This window comes from Hemiscyllium ocellatum, chromosome 7 (assembly GCF_020745735.1).
Source record: "Hemiscyllium ocellatum isolate sHemOce1 chromosome 7, sHemOce1.pat.X.cur, whole genome shotgun sequence".
Classification (NCBI taxonomy): Eukaryota; Metazoa; Chordata; class Chondrichthyes; order Orectolobiformes; family Hemiscylliidae; genus Hemiscyllium; species Hemiscyllium ocellatum.
In genome coordinates, this window is record NC_083407.1 from 2,263,287 (window position 1) to 2,275,845 (window position 12,559).

Below are 12,559 nucleotides of genomic sequence, written 5' to 3' on the forward strand. Positions count from 1 at the left end.
GCCGCCCTTACTCTCTGCATAAAGGACCTCCCTCTGAGGTCTCCTTTATACCTTCCTCTTAATATCTTCAAACTATGACCCTCGTACCAGTCAATCCTGCCCTGGGGAAAAGTCTCTGGCTATTGACTCTATCTCTTCCTCTCATTATCTTGTATACCTCGATCAGGTCTCCTCTCTCCCTCCTTCTCTCTAGAGAGAAAGGTCCGAGCTTATTCAGCCTTTCTTCATAAGGCAAGCCCTCCAGTCCAGGCAGCATCCTGGTAAACCTTCTTTGCACCCTCTCCAAAGCCTCTGTATCTTTCCTATAGTAGGGCAACCAGAACTGGACACAATATTCCAAGTGTGGTCTCACCAGGGACTTGGAGAGTTGCAGCAAAACCTCGCGGCTCTTAAACTCGATCCCCCTTTTAATGAAAGCCAAAACACCAAATGCTTTCCTAATAACCCTATCCACTAGGGAGGCAACTTTGAGGGATCTATGTACTTGCACACCCAGATCCCTCTGTCCCTCCACACTGCCAAGGATCCTGTCTTTAATCCTACATTCAGCAATCGAGTTCGACCTTCCAAAATGCATCACTTCACATTTATCCAGGTTGAACTCCATCTGCCATTTCTCAGCCCAGCTCTGCATCCTGTCTATGTCGCACTGCAGCCTGCAGTAGCCCTCAATACTATCGATGACACCTCCAACCTTTGTGTCATCTGCAAATTTACTAACCCACCCCTCAACCTCCTCATCCAAATCATTTATAAAAACTACAAAGAGCAGAGACCAAAGTGCAGAGCCCTGCGGGGCCCCACTCAACACTGACCTCCAGGCAGAATACTTTCCATCTACAACCACTCTCTGCCTTCTGTCAGCCAGCCAATTCTGAATCTAGATAGCCAGATCTCCCTGCATCCCATACTTCCTGAAGGAGTCTACCATGGGGAACCCTATCAAATGCCTTGCTGAAATGCATATACACCACATCCACTGCTCAACTGTCATCGACCTGTCTCGTCACCTCCTCAAAGAACTCAATAAGATTTGTGAGGCATGACCTGCCCCTCACAAAGCCATGCTGACTGTGTTTAATCACACTATGCTTTGCCGAATAATCCTAAATCTATTCCTCAGAATTCTTTCCAAAACCTTGCTGACCACAGATGTGAGACTGACTGGTCTGTAATTGCCAGGGATTTTCCTATTACCCTTCTTGAAAAGAGGAACAACATTCACCTCCTTCCAATCCTCCGGAACGACTCTTGTGGAGAGTGGGGAGGTAAATATCCTTGCCAGCGGCTTAGCAACCTCCTTTCTTGCTTCCCAGAGCAGCCTGGGATAAATCTGGTCTGGCCCTGGGGACTTATCAATCTTAATGTTTGCCAAAATTTCCAGCACATCAACATCATCAATCTCGATCTGGTCAAGACTGTATCCCAGCTTCTCTAAGTTTTCATTTACAACAAGTTCCTTTTCCTTGATGAAAATCGAAGCAAAAAACTCATTTAGGGCTTCCCCTATCTGCTCAGACTCCACGCACAACTTCCCTCCGCTATCCCTGATCGGCCATACCTTCTCCCTGGCCATCCTCCTATTCCTCACGTATGAGTAAAATGCCTTTGGGTTCTCCCTAATCCTTCCTGCCAAACCTTTTTCATGCCCCCTCCTGGCTCTCCTCAGTCCATTTCTGAGCTCCTTCCTAGCAAGCCTGTAATCCTCTAAAGCTGTGCTAGACCCGTACTCCTCCACCTTACGTAAGCTGCCTCCTTCCTTTTGACGAGAAGCTCCTCTGTTCTCATCATCCAAGGTTCCTTAATCTTTTCCCTTCTTACCTGTCTCAGAGGAACAAATTGGTGCATCACTCACAACAACTGCTCTTTAAACAGTCTCCACATGTCTGCTGTGCCCTCTCTGTGGAACAATTGCTCCCAGTCTGTACTTCCCAACTCCTGTCTGATAACGTCATAATTTCCTTTTCCCCAATTAAATATCTTCTCTCAGTAACTGCTCCTTTCCCTCTCCAAGGTTATGGTAAATGTGAGGCAGTTGTGATCACTGTCACCAAAGTGTTCTCCCACCGCGAGATCTGACACCTGTCCTGGCTCATTGCCAAGCACCAAATCCAAAGTGGTCTCTCCCCTCGTTGGTCTGTCTATGGACTGAGCAAGGAAACCCTCCTGAACACACTGGACAAAAACAGCTCCATCCAAACCATCTTCACTTAGGAGGTTCTGGTCGATAATGGGAAAGTTGAAATCATCCATAACAACAACCCTGCTACACCTGCATTTTTCCAGAATCTGCCCGCCTATGAGATCTTCAATCCCCTACTGCTATTAGGGGGTCTGTAGAAAACCCCCAATACGGTGGCTGTTCCCTTGCTGTTCCTAACTTCCACCCATACTGACTCAGTAGACAAATCTTCCTCAACAACCTTTGTTTCTGTAGCTGTGATGCACTCTCTGATTAGCAATGCTACACCCCCTCCTCTTTTCCCACCCTCCCTGTTCTTTTTAAACATTGAGCAACCATTCCTGACCCTGTGAACCCCATGTCTCTGTTATGGCCACAACATCGTAGCCCCAAGTACTGATCCATGCTCTATGTTCATTGCTCTTATTTCTGACCCTCCTTGCGTTAAAGCAGACAGACTTTAACCAACCCCTTTGTTTCATCATGTGAGAAACCTTCCCGATAGATTCAATATATCCTGTCACTGTCCTGTCTGTAAATGACCCCCCTCTCAGGCATGTGGCTCTGATTCCCACCTCCTGCCAAACTAGTTTAACCGGTTGATTTCAGGATTCTTGGCTTTTTCAGGTGAGTTGGAATCCTTTGGTCATAGTTTGCTGGCAGCACCCAGACTCTGACTAGGTGGCTGGCTAGGCGGCTTTTAGCACAACAGAGCAAAACAATCCTTTCCCGACACTGCACTGGTGACAAGGCTCTGACCTTCAGAGCACACTAACACTTGGATCCAAGCTAGGACACACAAACATCAATTCACTAACACACTCTCCTCCATTAACATACCCACTCCTGCTAACACTGTCAGTTCCTAACCTCTGCTGTATACTCCATCAAATTCAAGATACTAAAAATGTCGGCAGTTTATTGCTTTCTGCTGAGAGGGAACAGATAGTCAGCCCCCCTCATTGTCTTTTCCTGTGCTATCCTTTTTTTGAAGATTCCCTGAAACTCTACAGGTGTGACATTCCATGGGTCCCATGGAACTTCACCAGACAGCACCCAACTTACATCCACAGACTCTTTTTTCGTCAGGAGCGTTCCTTTTTTGAAATTAAGAGTTCACCATCATCTATAGCACCTTGCCGTTCGGGTCCATTGTCATGACACAGGTGTTGAGTATGTTACGCTGAGCTGTGTAAAGTGAGGAGGTGATGTGATCAGGTAAGAGCAGTGGGCAGATTCGCATTGCTGTCCCACTCAATCTCTGTAATACAGTTACATACCTTGACGAGAGCTGAGTGGAGGTAGATATTATGGGGCATGATGATTGCCCCAACGATCCCCACAGCCTGAAGGAGTTCAGTTCTGCCACATCCAGCACAGTACGGATAGAATAGACCCTTCACCACTTCCCCCTGATCGGGTTTAACCACCACATACTGAAAACACAGAGAGAGAAATGGTCAATACATGTTGGGGTATACCACACCAAACAGGTCTTTATCATCTGTCTGTCAACAAGGATAGACTTCAGATTATCACCAACTCATCTCTGTCTCTCCAAGCCCCCATCCCAGAAATCCCATGTAAACTGGTCCAATTAACTTCTCAAATCTTTTCCCACCATTTTTTCAAATAGTGGATCCCAGATATTGCCTGAAGAAGTTCAGCACGTCTTACCCCATACTTCAAACACTTTGTCCGAAAGAAAATAATCCGAGCCAATCTTGTATCTCTTCATTGCTGAATCACTCGAGCCCAGGCAACGTCCGGGTGAATCCCCTCTCCAACCCTCTCTCATATAAACAGATCCTTTCTAGAGTGTAGTGACTACAATTGCACACATTTCCTCAGCTGACTAATAAATGTTTACAGCTCTATCATAATCTTCCTGCTCTTATACCCAACACCTTGATCAATAAGTCTAATGCATTGGTAGGATGGGGATATATGTGCAGCCTTGCCCATTGTTTGACTGTACGTCATCATTCATGACTGGATGTGGCAGGACTGCAGATTGGATTTCTGCCATTATTGTGTCCTGTGCTTCGGTCAATGCTGGGTGGTCTGTCCAGTTTCATTCCTTTTTTGAGACTTTGTAGCAATTTATACAACTGAAAGTTTCACTTGGCCATTTCAGAGGGCAGTTAAGAACCAATCCCTACCTGTAGGTTTGGAATCACATGTAGGTCAGAACAGATAAGGACAGCAGATTTCCTTCCCTGAAGGACATTAGTGAACCAAATGGGTTTTTCTGACAGTGGACAGCAGTTTCATGGTAATCCTTAGACTCCTAATTCCAGATTTTTATTGAATGCAAATTGCATCATTTTCCATATCGGCACATGACCCCTGGACCCTGTAACATCCACTGGGTATCCAGCAACAACACCATTAGGCCATTTCCTCTCTGTCACCTCTCAACACATTCCATCTCCTGGAACTGCATTTAAACTCTTATTTAGTCTGTTCCAAGGTGTGGGCACTGCTGTCCCCCATGTAAAACCCATCCCTAGCTCCCATTGAGAAACTGAGTCCATTTAGAGTCTGGGGCACCCACGGACACCCTCAGGTTCTGGTTTGAAATGTGTGCAAGAACAGGCTGCTCACAGGAGCATCTCCTCGTGTGAAGCAAACTTGTGTCGATCTTTACCTCATATCCAAATGTTAGTGCCATAATCGCAATCAGGAGAGCAAAAAAAGCTTCCAACTTCCGGAGACCTGCAATCGGAAAATCATCCATCAGCAAGGGGTGGTAGTGTCCATGCCTCTTAGTCAGGAGGGCCAGATTCATGTCCCATTTGCTTCAATGGTGCATAATAGCACATCTGATCAGATAGATTAATACTTCTGGGGTCCATCAGACCCCCCACCTCCCTGTACCACACACCCTGCCTGCACCCTATCTCTGACTGTACCTGGCTCCAATAGACACTGCCTGGAAGTGATGTCCAGTGCCAGGGCAGGTACGTGACGCCAGGGCAGGTACGTGAGGCTAGGACAGGTACGTGAGGCCAGGACAGGTATGTGAGACTAGGACAGGTACGTTACACCAGGACAGCTACGTGAGGCTAGGACAGGTACGTGACGCCAGGACAGGTACGTGAGGCTAGGACAGGTACGTGAGGCCAGGACAGGTACATGACGCCAGGACAGGTACGTGACGCCAGGACAGGTACGTGAGGCTAGGACAGGTACGTGAGGCCAGGACAGGTATGTGAGGCGAGGACAGGTACGTGAGGCCAGGACAGGTACGTGAGGCCAGGACAGGTACGTGAGGCTAGGACAGGTACGTGAGCTGGTGAGGGTTTGGGAAATGTTAGGGATGATTTTGACGAGTGTCCCAGCTGCCTTCCCGATCACTCAAGGCTCTGAGAGTGTGAAAACCCATCGCTCCCTGCCTTTAACCTACACCCCAACCCTACTTCCACATGCCTCTGCAACAGAGCTTTCCAAAGATTCACTATCCAGTGGGTAAAGAAATTCCTGTTCATCTCAATCCAATCTATTCCCTCTGGACTCTGTGAACAGGGATATTTCCTCTGAGAATCTTCCCTCTCAAGTCCTTTATTGGGACTATTATCCATTTCATTGCAAACGCTATATTCGGAAGAATAGCAGCCATTTTGTTCTCAGTATCTCCCCATGGGGACCACATTCTTATCACAGAAATTGAGCGAGTAATCCTTTTCTTGCAGCCTCCTCCCTTCCCAAAAGTAGTTATGTTCTTCCTCAGGTACAGGGAGCAAAACCGTGGGCTTTTAAAGGGAGCTAAAAATCCTCGGGAGAGTCCACCCCACAGAAACAAAGATCAGAGAATCCCTACAGTGCAGCATTAGGCCATTCAGCCCTTTCAGTCCACACTGACTCTTTGAAGACCATCCCACCCAGATGCAGCCCACCCCAACAAACTTTATTCCACGTAACCCAGCATTTCCCACAACGGGTCCACCAAGTCTGCACATCCCTGGGCACTATAGCATGACCAATCCACCCTGACCTGCACAACTTTGGACTGTGGGAGGAAACCAGAGCACCCGGAGGAAACCCACACAGACACGGGGAGAATGTGCAAACTCCAGAGAGCAAATTCAACCAACGTTCCTGATGCTGTGAGGCAGCAGCGTTAACCACTAAGTCACCGTGCAATGAAGAGGGAAAAGATCAAAACCAAACTATTGGAGAGAGGGACATTCAACTTACCGTATTTGTCAATGAACAGGAATGAGAAGGTGTCCACTATAGTTATAATGACTCCTCCCCAAATAGGAATCCTGAAATAATCATGAAATATTTTAGCCAATATTTTCAGGGAACACCAGCAAATTCAAAGGAAAGGAAATGTCTGGAACAAACTGATTGGAGAGACCGTATCTGTACAGACTCCGACACTGCTTGAGTAAAACACATGGCAGGGCCTGATTTACCTGGGAGCTGGTCCATGGGGTTACACTCTGGCACAGTCCAACAGTCAGCCAAGAGACTCAGTCCCCACTCCCTTCCCCCACCCACACTCAGTAACAGCAGTGTGTACCATCTCCTCCCTCCCCCCACCCACACTCAGTAACAGCAGTGTGTACCGTCCCCTCCCTCCCCCCACCCACACTCAGTAACAGCAGTGTGTACCATCCCATCCCTACCCCCACCCACACTCAGTAACAGCAGTGTATACCATCCCCTCCCTCCCCCACCCACACTCAGTAACAGCAGTGTGTACCATCCCCTCCCTCCCCCACCCACACTCAGTAACAGCAGTGTGTAATATCCCCTCCCTCCCCCACCCACACTCAGTAGCAGCAGTGTGTACCATCCCCTCCCTCCCCCACCCACACTCAGTAACAGCAGTGTGTACCATCCCCTCCCTCCCCCCACCCACACTCAGTAACAGCAGTGTGTACCATCCCCTCCCTCCCCCACCCACACTCAGTAACAGCAGTGTGTACCATCACCTCCCTCCTTCCACCCACACTCAGTAACAGCAGTGTGTACCATCCCCTCCCTCCCCCACCCACACTCAGTAACAGCAGTGTGTACCATCCCCTCCCTCCCCCACCCACACTCAGTAACAGCAGTGTGTACCATCCCCTCCCTCCCCCACCTACACTCAGTAGAAGCAGTGTGTACCATCCCCTCCCTCCCCCACCCACACTCAGTAACAGCAGTGTGTACCATCCCCTCCCTCCCCCACCCACACTCAGTAACAGCAGTGTGTACCATCCCTTCCCTCCCCCACCCACACTCAGTAACAGCAGTGTGTACCATCCCCTTCCTCCCCCACCCACACTCAGTAACAGCAGTGTGTACCATCCCCTCCCTCCCCCCACCCACACTCAGTAACAGCAGTGTGTACCATCCCCTCCCTCCCCCACCCACACTCAGTAACAGCAGTGTGTATCATCCCCTCCCTCCTCCCACCCACACTCAGTAACAGCAGTGTGTACCATCCCCTTCCTCCCCCACCCACACTCAGTAACAGCAGTGTGTACCATCCCCTCCTCCCCCCACCCACACTCAGTAACAGCAGTGTGTACCATCCCCTTCCTCCCCCACCCACACTCAGTAACAGCAGTGTGTACCATCTACAAGATGCCCTGCAGAAACTCACCAAAGACCCTCAGACAGAACCTTCCAAACCCACACCCACTTCCATCTAGAAGGACAAGGGCAGCAGATCCATGGGAACACCACCCCCTGCAAGTTCCCCTCCCAGCCCCTCACCATCCTGACTTGGAAATATATCGCCGTTCCTTCAGTGTCACTGGGTCAGAATCCTGGAATTCCCTCTCTAAGGGCATTGTGGGTCTACCCACAGCACATGGACTGCAGTGGGTCAAGAAGGCAGCTCACCCCCACCTTCTCAAGGGGCAACTAGGGATGGGGAATAAATGCTGGACCCAGTCAGTGATGCGTGTCTCTCAGAACTTAAAAATAATTCCCTTCAATGATTTGCATCTAATGCATCTTGATACGACATCACGAAATAGAATCATGGAATGTGAGAGTATAGGAGGAGGCCATTCAGCGCATCCTGGCTCCTGAAAGAGCTCCTCCAGCCAGACCCACTCTCCGGCCCTGTCCCATAACCCTCGAAACGCATTCCTTTCAGACACTTTCCCAGCTCTTTTTTTGAAATGTTCTATGGAATCTGCCTCCCTCCCTCTCCCAGGCCGCACGTTCCAAATCCTAACCAGTCTCTGAGTAAAGGAGGTTCTCCCCATCTCACTCTGAGCTGTCTTGCTGACAATGTTGAAGTGATGACACCTCGTTACTGACATACCAACCAGTGGAAACAGAATCTCCCTCTTTCCCCTGTCAATATTGTGCATCATTTTGAATCTCAGTGAGGTCACCTCTTAACCTTCTCGGTGCCAAGGGGAATAAACCCAATCTCTCTGGTCTTTCCCTGTATCTAAAATCCTTCATTCCTGAGATCATTTTATTAGAGACAAAAACTGCAAATGCTGAAATCCAAAATAGACAGGCAGGAGGGACAGGCAGGAGGCTGGAGGAACACAGCAAGGCAGGCAGCATCAGGAGGGACAGGCAGGAGGCTGGGGGAACACAGCAAGGCAGGCAGCATCAGGAGGGACAGGCAGGAGGCTGGGGGAACACAGCAAGGCAGGCAGCATCAGGCGGGACAGGCAGGAGGCTGGAGAACACAGCAAGGCAGGCAGCATCAGGAAGGACAGGCAGGAGGCTGGGAGAACACAGCAAGGCAGGCAGCATCAGGAGGGACAGGCAGTAGCCCTCTCCAGCTTAATAATATCCTTCCTCTAACAGGGCAACCTATTAATAAATGTCGAGCCTTAATATCCTTCCGTAAATAAGGTTCCCAGAACTGAACACGATGCTCCAAATGTGGCCTGACCAATGACGTGTAGAGGTGGAGCATCACTTTGTTGCTTCTATACTCTGTGCCACTATTTATAAACCCAAGGATCCGATAAGCTTTCTCAGTAACTGTTCCACCTTGCCCAGCCACCTTCAGAGATTTGTATACATGAACCTTGAGTCCCTCTGTCCCTGCGCTCCCCCAGTGTTGTACCGTTGCACCTGTATTGTCTCTCAATGATCCTTCGACCTCAGTACGTTCCCTCATATCTCCCTGCGGTGAAAGTTCTCTGCCAGGTTCTTGGCCGACTTGGTCATGTCCCTCTGAAATCACTCAGCACCACCCTCACAATTCCCCCTTCTCCCTAGCTTCGTATCTTCTGCAAATTTAGAGATTTTGCCCTTAATACTCATTTCCAAACCTTTTAGATAACTTAGAAAAAGCCAGAATCTCAACCTGATCCCTAGGGAACATCATTTTCAACTCGTCTCCAATCTGAGAATGGGTGTTGTTTGGTTTTGTGATTACTGGAGAAACTCTGTACATCTCACCTTTGATTGGACAGTAGATTGATGGCAATAGCTGTGCCAATGACCTCCTGCATGTCAGACCCGATGATAGCAATCTCAATCATGACCCACAGGATACAGCGAGGATACTGAAAGACAGGAATACAGGTCTGCTCTGTCACTAAGCTCCTGGGGAATCGAAGGAGCTGGATTGGGTCCCGAGGATCGAGTTGGTCACCAAGGCAGCAATTACAAATGGCCCTCAGTGCCTCTTGGGGGTCAGGGTAGGAGGAGGGGTGGCGCAGGTCAATCCACCAGGAAAGTCTTGAACCTGTGAGTATGGACCTTTCCTCAGAGATGGGGAATGTAACATTGTATTAACACTAAAGGCAGGATTGCTGGGACCAATAGTGGAGCATGTGAGGAGGGTCAGCCAGTGTGAAACCTCCCATTGGTACCAGTTTCCTGCCACTATCCTGACCCCCGGACACTTCCCAGTTTCCATGAAAAATTCTCATTGTAAAAGTGAGAAAGAGAGAGAGAGAGATGGCCTCCATCTCTAGCAGTTCTCACTCTCTCTCTCTCTCTCTTTCTCTCTCTCTCTCTCTCTCTATCTCTCTCTGGCCCATAGATAACAGCATCAACGTCTTCGCTGCTAGACTATTGGTTGACTATATTTAAGAGCTTTGCCTCCATTGTAAATTGGATGGTGAACCCTTCCCCTTGGCTCAGAAGTGTCTAATTCAGCAAGAACCATGGCCGGGTGATTCCCACACATCACAGAGCCTCTCCATTTGACCCTGATCCTGAGGTTCCAAGCTCCATCAGGAAAACCTGGCCTCAGCCGGAGGGGAATTGTATTTGCTGAAGATGCGGCTGATATTGGATGTAGGTGAGGACCAGTGAGAGGTCACATGTCCACTGGAACGCCGAGGTAGTTCAGCAATGAGGGAGGCTGGGATCCAGCAGATCGTCTCCAGGAGGTTGTTAAACGGGGATTGGGGAAAGGAATGGAGGAAAGATGGAAGAGAGGGAAATGGGAGAATGGGGTTGGGAAGAGAAACATCAGGAAAGGGGAATGGGGGAGAGTAGGATTGGAGGAAGGGGATTGTTGGAGGGGATGTGGTAGGAATTTGAGAGAATGAACTTATATTTTCATCATTGTTTTTTTCAGCTTCAATGTTCCACCTCTCAGCCAGTTCAAACTGTTGTTGTGTAGGAGGATGACAGCAAATGTCTGCACAGCAAGATCACACAAAGACGATGAGATGACAGGGCCTCTTCTGTTACCCAGGGGTTTGTATCCTGCTGAATCTGTGATCTTACCTTTGGATAGTAAATGTGACAGACTTCAGCAAGGTGCAGTCCAGTCACCACCCCAAGCCGAGCTGCAAGTCTCTGCAGGAGTAGGCCAAGGAACGTGGATAAGAGGAGGACCCAGAGCAGCTGTGAGGAACAAAGACAGTGAGGCTCAGAGATTGTTACTGAGGTTAATAAACACCAGTCTACAAAATCATGAAGGCTATGGACAGGGTAGATAAAGACAAGCTTTTCCCCAGGGTGAGGGATTCAATAACGAGAGGTCACGCTTTCAAGGTGAGAGGTGGAAAGTTTAAGGGGGACACACGCAGCAAGTACTTCACACAGAGGGGGGGTGTGTGTCTGGAACACGTTGCCAGCAGAGGTGGTAGAGGCAGGCACGGTAGATTAATTTAAGGTACATCTGGACAGATGCATGAGTAGGTGGGGAGCAGAGGGATACAGATGCACAGGGATTGGGTGGTAGTTTTAGACAGTAGATTTAGATCAGCTCAGTTTTGGAGGGCTGTAAATTTTCTTTGTTCTCGTCCTTTGTTCTATCTAAACCTGAGGACATTGGACTCACCTTAAAACCTGCTGCTGCCCCAGACTGAAGGTCAGACTCAATGTTTCCCGGGTCCAGGTATGCAATACTCATCAGAAAGCCGGGCCCCGTGAACATCCACAATTTCCTGAAACTGAACCCTGCCTGAACACAACAGAGAAAGGTGATTGGATGCTCTGGTTCACACAGGTTAGTCCACTATCTCACTGCACTTCAGACAAAGGTCTGGAAGTACATATCTATCTGATGTAACAGAAACAGATCAATCAGCCCAGAGCACGCAATAGATGTAATCACACAGTCACACAGCCTTCTGGATTTGTTGATGGATGTGCAATTTGGACTATCGCAGAAACAGAATGAGAATAATTCAGCAGCATCCTCGACCATTCACAAACCTTAAAGCCTCAACAAGGAAACCACTGAATTCTGAGGTAAAGCAATAGTTCAACTGGCATAACACGATGGCTGCATGATAACAAAGATATTTTATTAAATAACTGAGACACAGACCAGCTTTGATGTGAGCCGTGTGGTCAAGAGTGTGGCGCTGGAAAAGCACAGCAGGTCAGGCAGCATCTGAGGAACAGGAGAGTTGATGTTTCAGGCAAAAGCCCTTCATCAGGAATGGGGCTGGGAGCCTAGAGGGTGGAGATGTGAACAGACTGACCTTCGCCTGGAGACAGAATGCTGATTGGTTTGTCCAATCAGGACCAGTTGTGGAGGCCAGGAGTCATCAGCACGGCAACAACTCTCTGATTGGCTCTGGGGCAGCTGGACAGACAGTGTATGAACAATACAGAGAGAGAGATACCTCCAAACTGTACCAGAGAAAAACTCTGTCTCTCTTTCTTTCAGCCTCTCTCTCTCTCTCTCCCTCTCTCTCTCTGTCTCTCTCTCTCTCTCTCTGTCTCTGTGCAGTGAATTATCAAAACCTAAAGGATAGCTTGCTATTCTCTCTCACCTGTTGCTTTAACCAGTTGCCTCTAACCAGTGACTGAAAGACCGTACAATTAAAGTGGCAAATGCTGTGTGTCTTCAGGGCCTGAATATGAAGATCAGATCAAAAGGGACACCTCATTGAACCCCGTGGATCCCGTGGTGATATTGAACTGGGATTCCCCTGTAATGCTTCCTCTACCAATGTTTGTTTGTTTGTTTGTCTGTGCCTGCCT

At 48.7% G+C, this 12,559-nt stretch overlaps 1 protein-coding gene across 3 annotated transcripts in view; it reads right to left on the bottom strand.

Moving 5' to 3' along the window:
* LOC132817687 (natural resistance-associated macrophage protein 2-like) overlaps positions 1 to 12,559 on the bottom strand; it is a 112,518-nt gene that overhangs the window by 40,911 nt on the left and 59,048 nt on the right. For all 3 annotated transcript variants that reach the window (XM_060828189.1, XM_060828187.1, XM_060828188.1), the window contains 6 exons: positions 11,406 to 11,528; positions 10,847 to 10,966; positions 9,563 to 9,669; positions 6,383 to 6,453; positions 4,833 to 4,900; positions 3,463 to 3,618 (listed from right to left, as the gene is read on the bottom strand). In XM_060828189.1, coding sequence (XP_060684172.1) covers positions 3,463 to 3,618; positions 4,833 to 4,900; positions 6,383 to 6,453; positions 9,563 to 9,669; positions 10,847 to 10,966; positions 11,406 to 11,528 — 645 coding nt within the window. The remainder of the gene's footprint in view (positions 1 to 3,462; positions 3,619 to 4,832; positions 4,901 to 6,382; positions 6,454 to 9,562; positions 9,670 to 10,846; positions 10,967 to 11,405; positions 11,529 to 12,559) is intronic.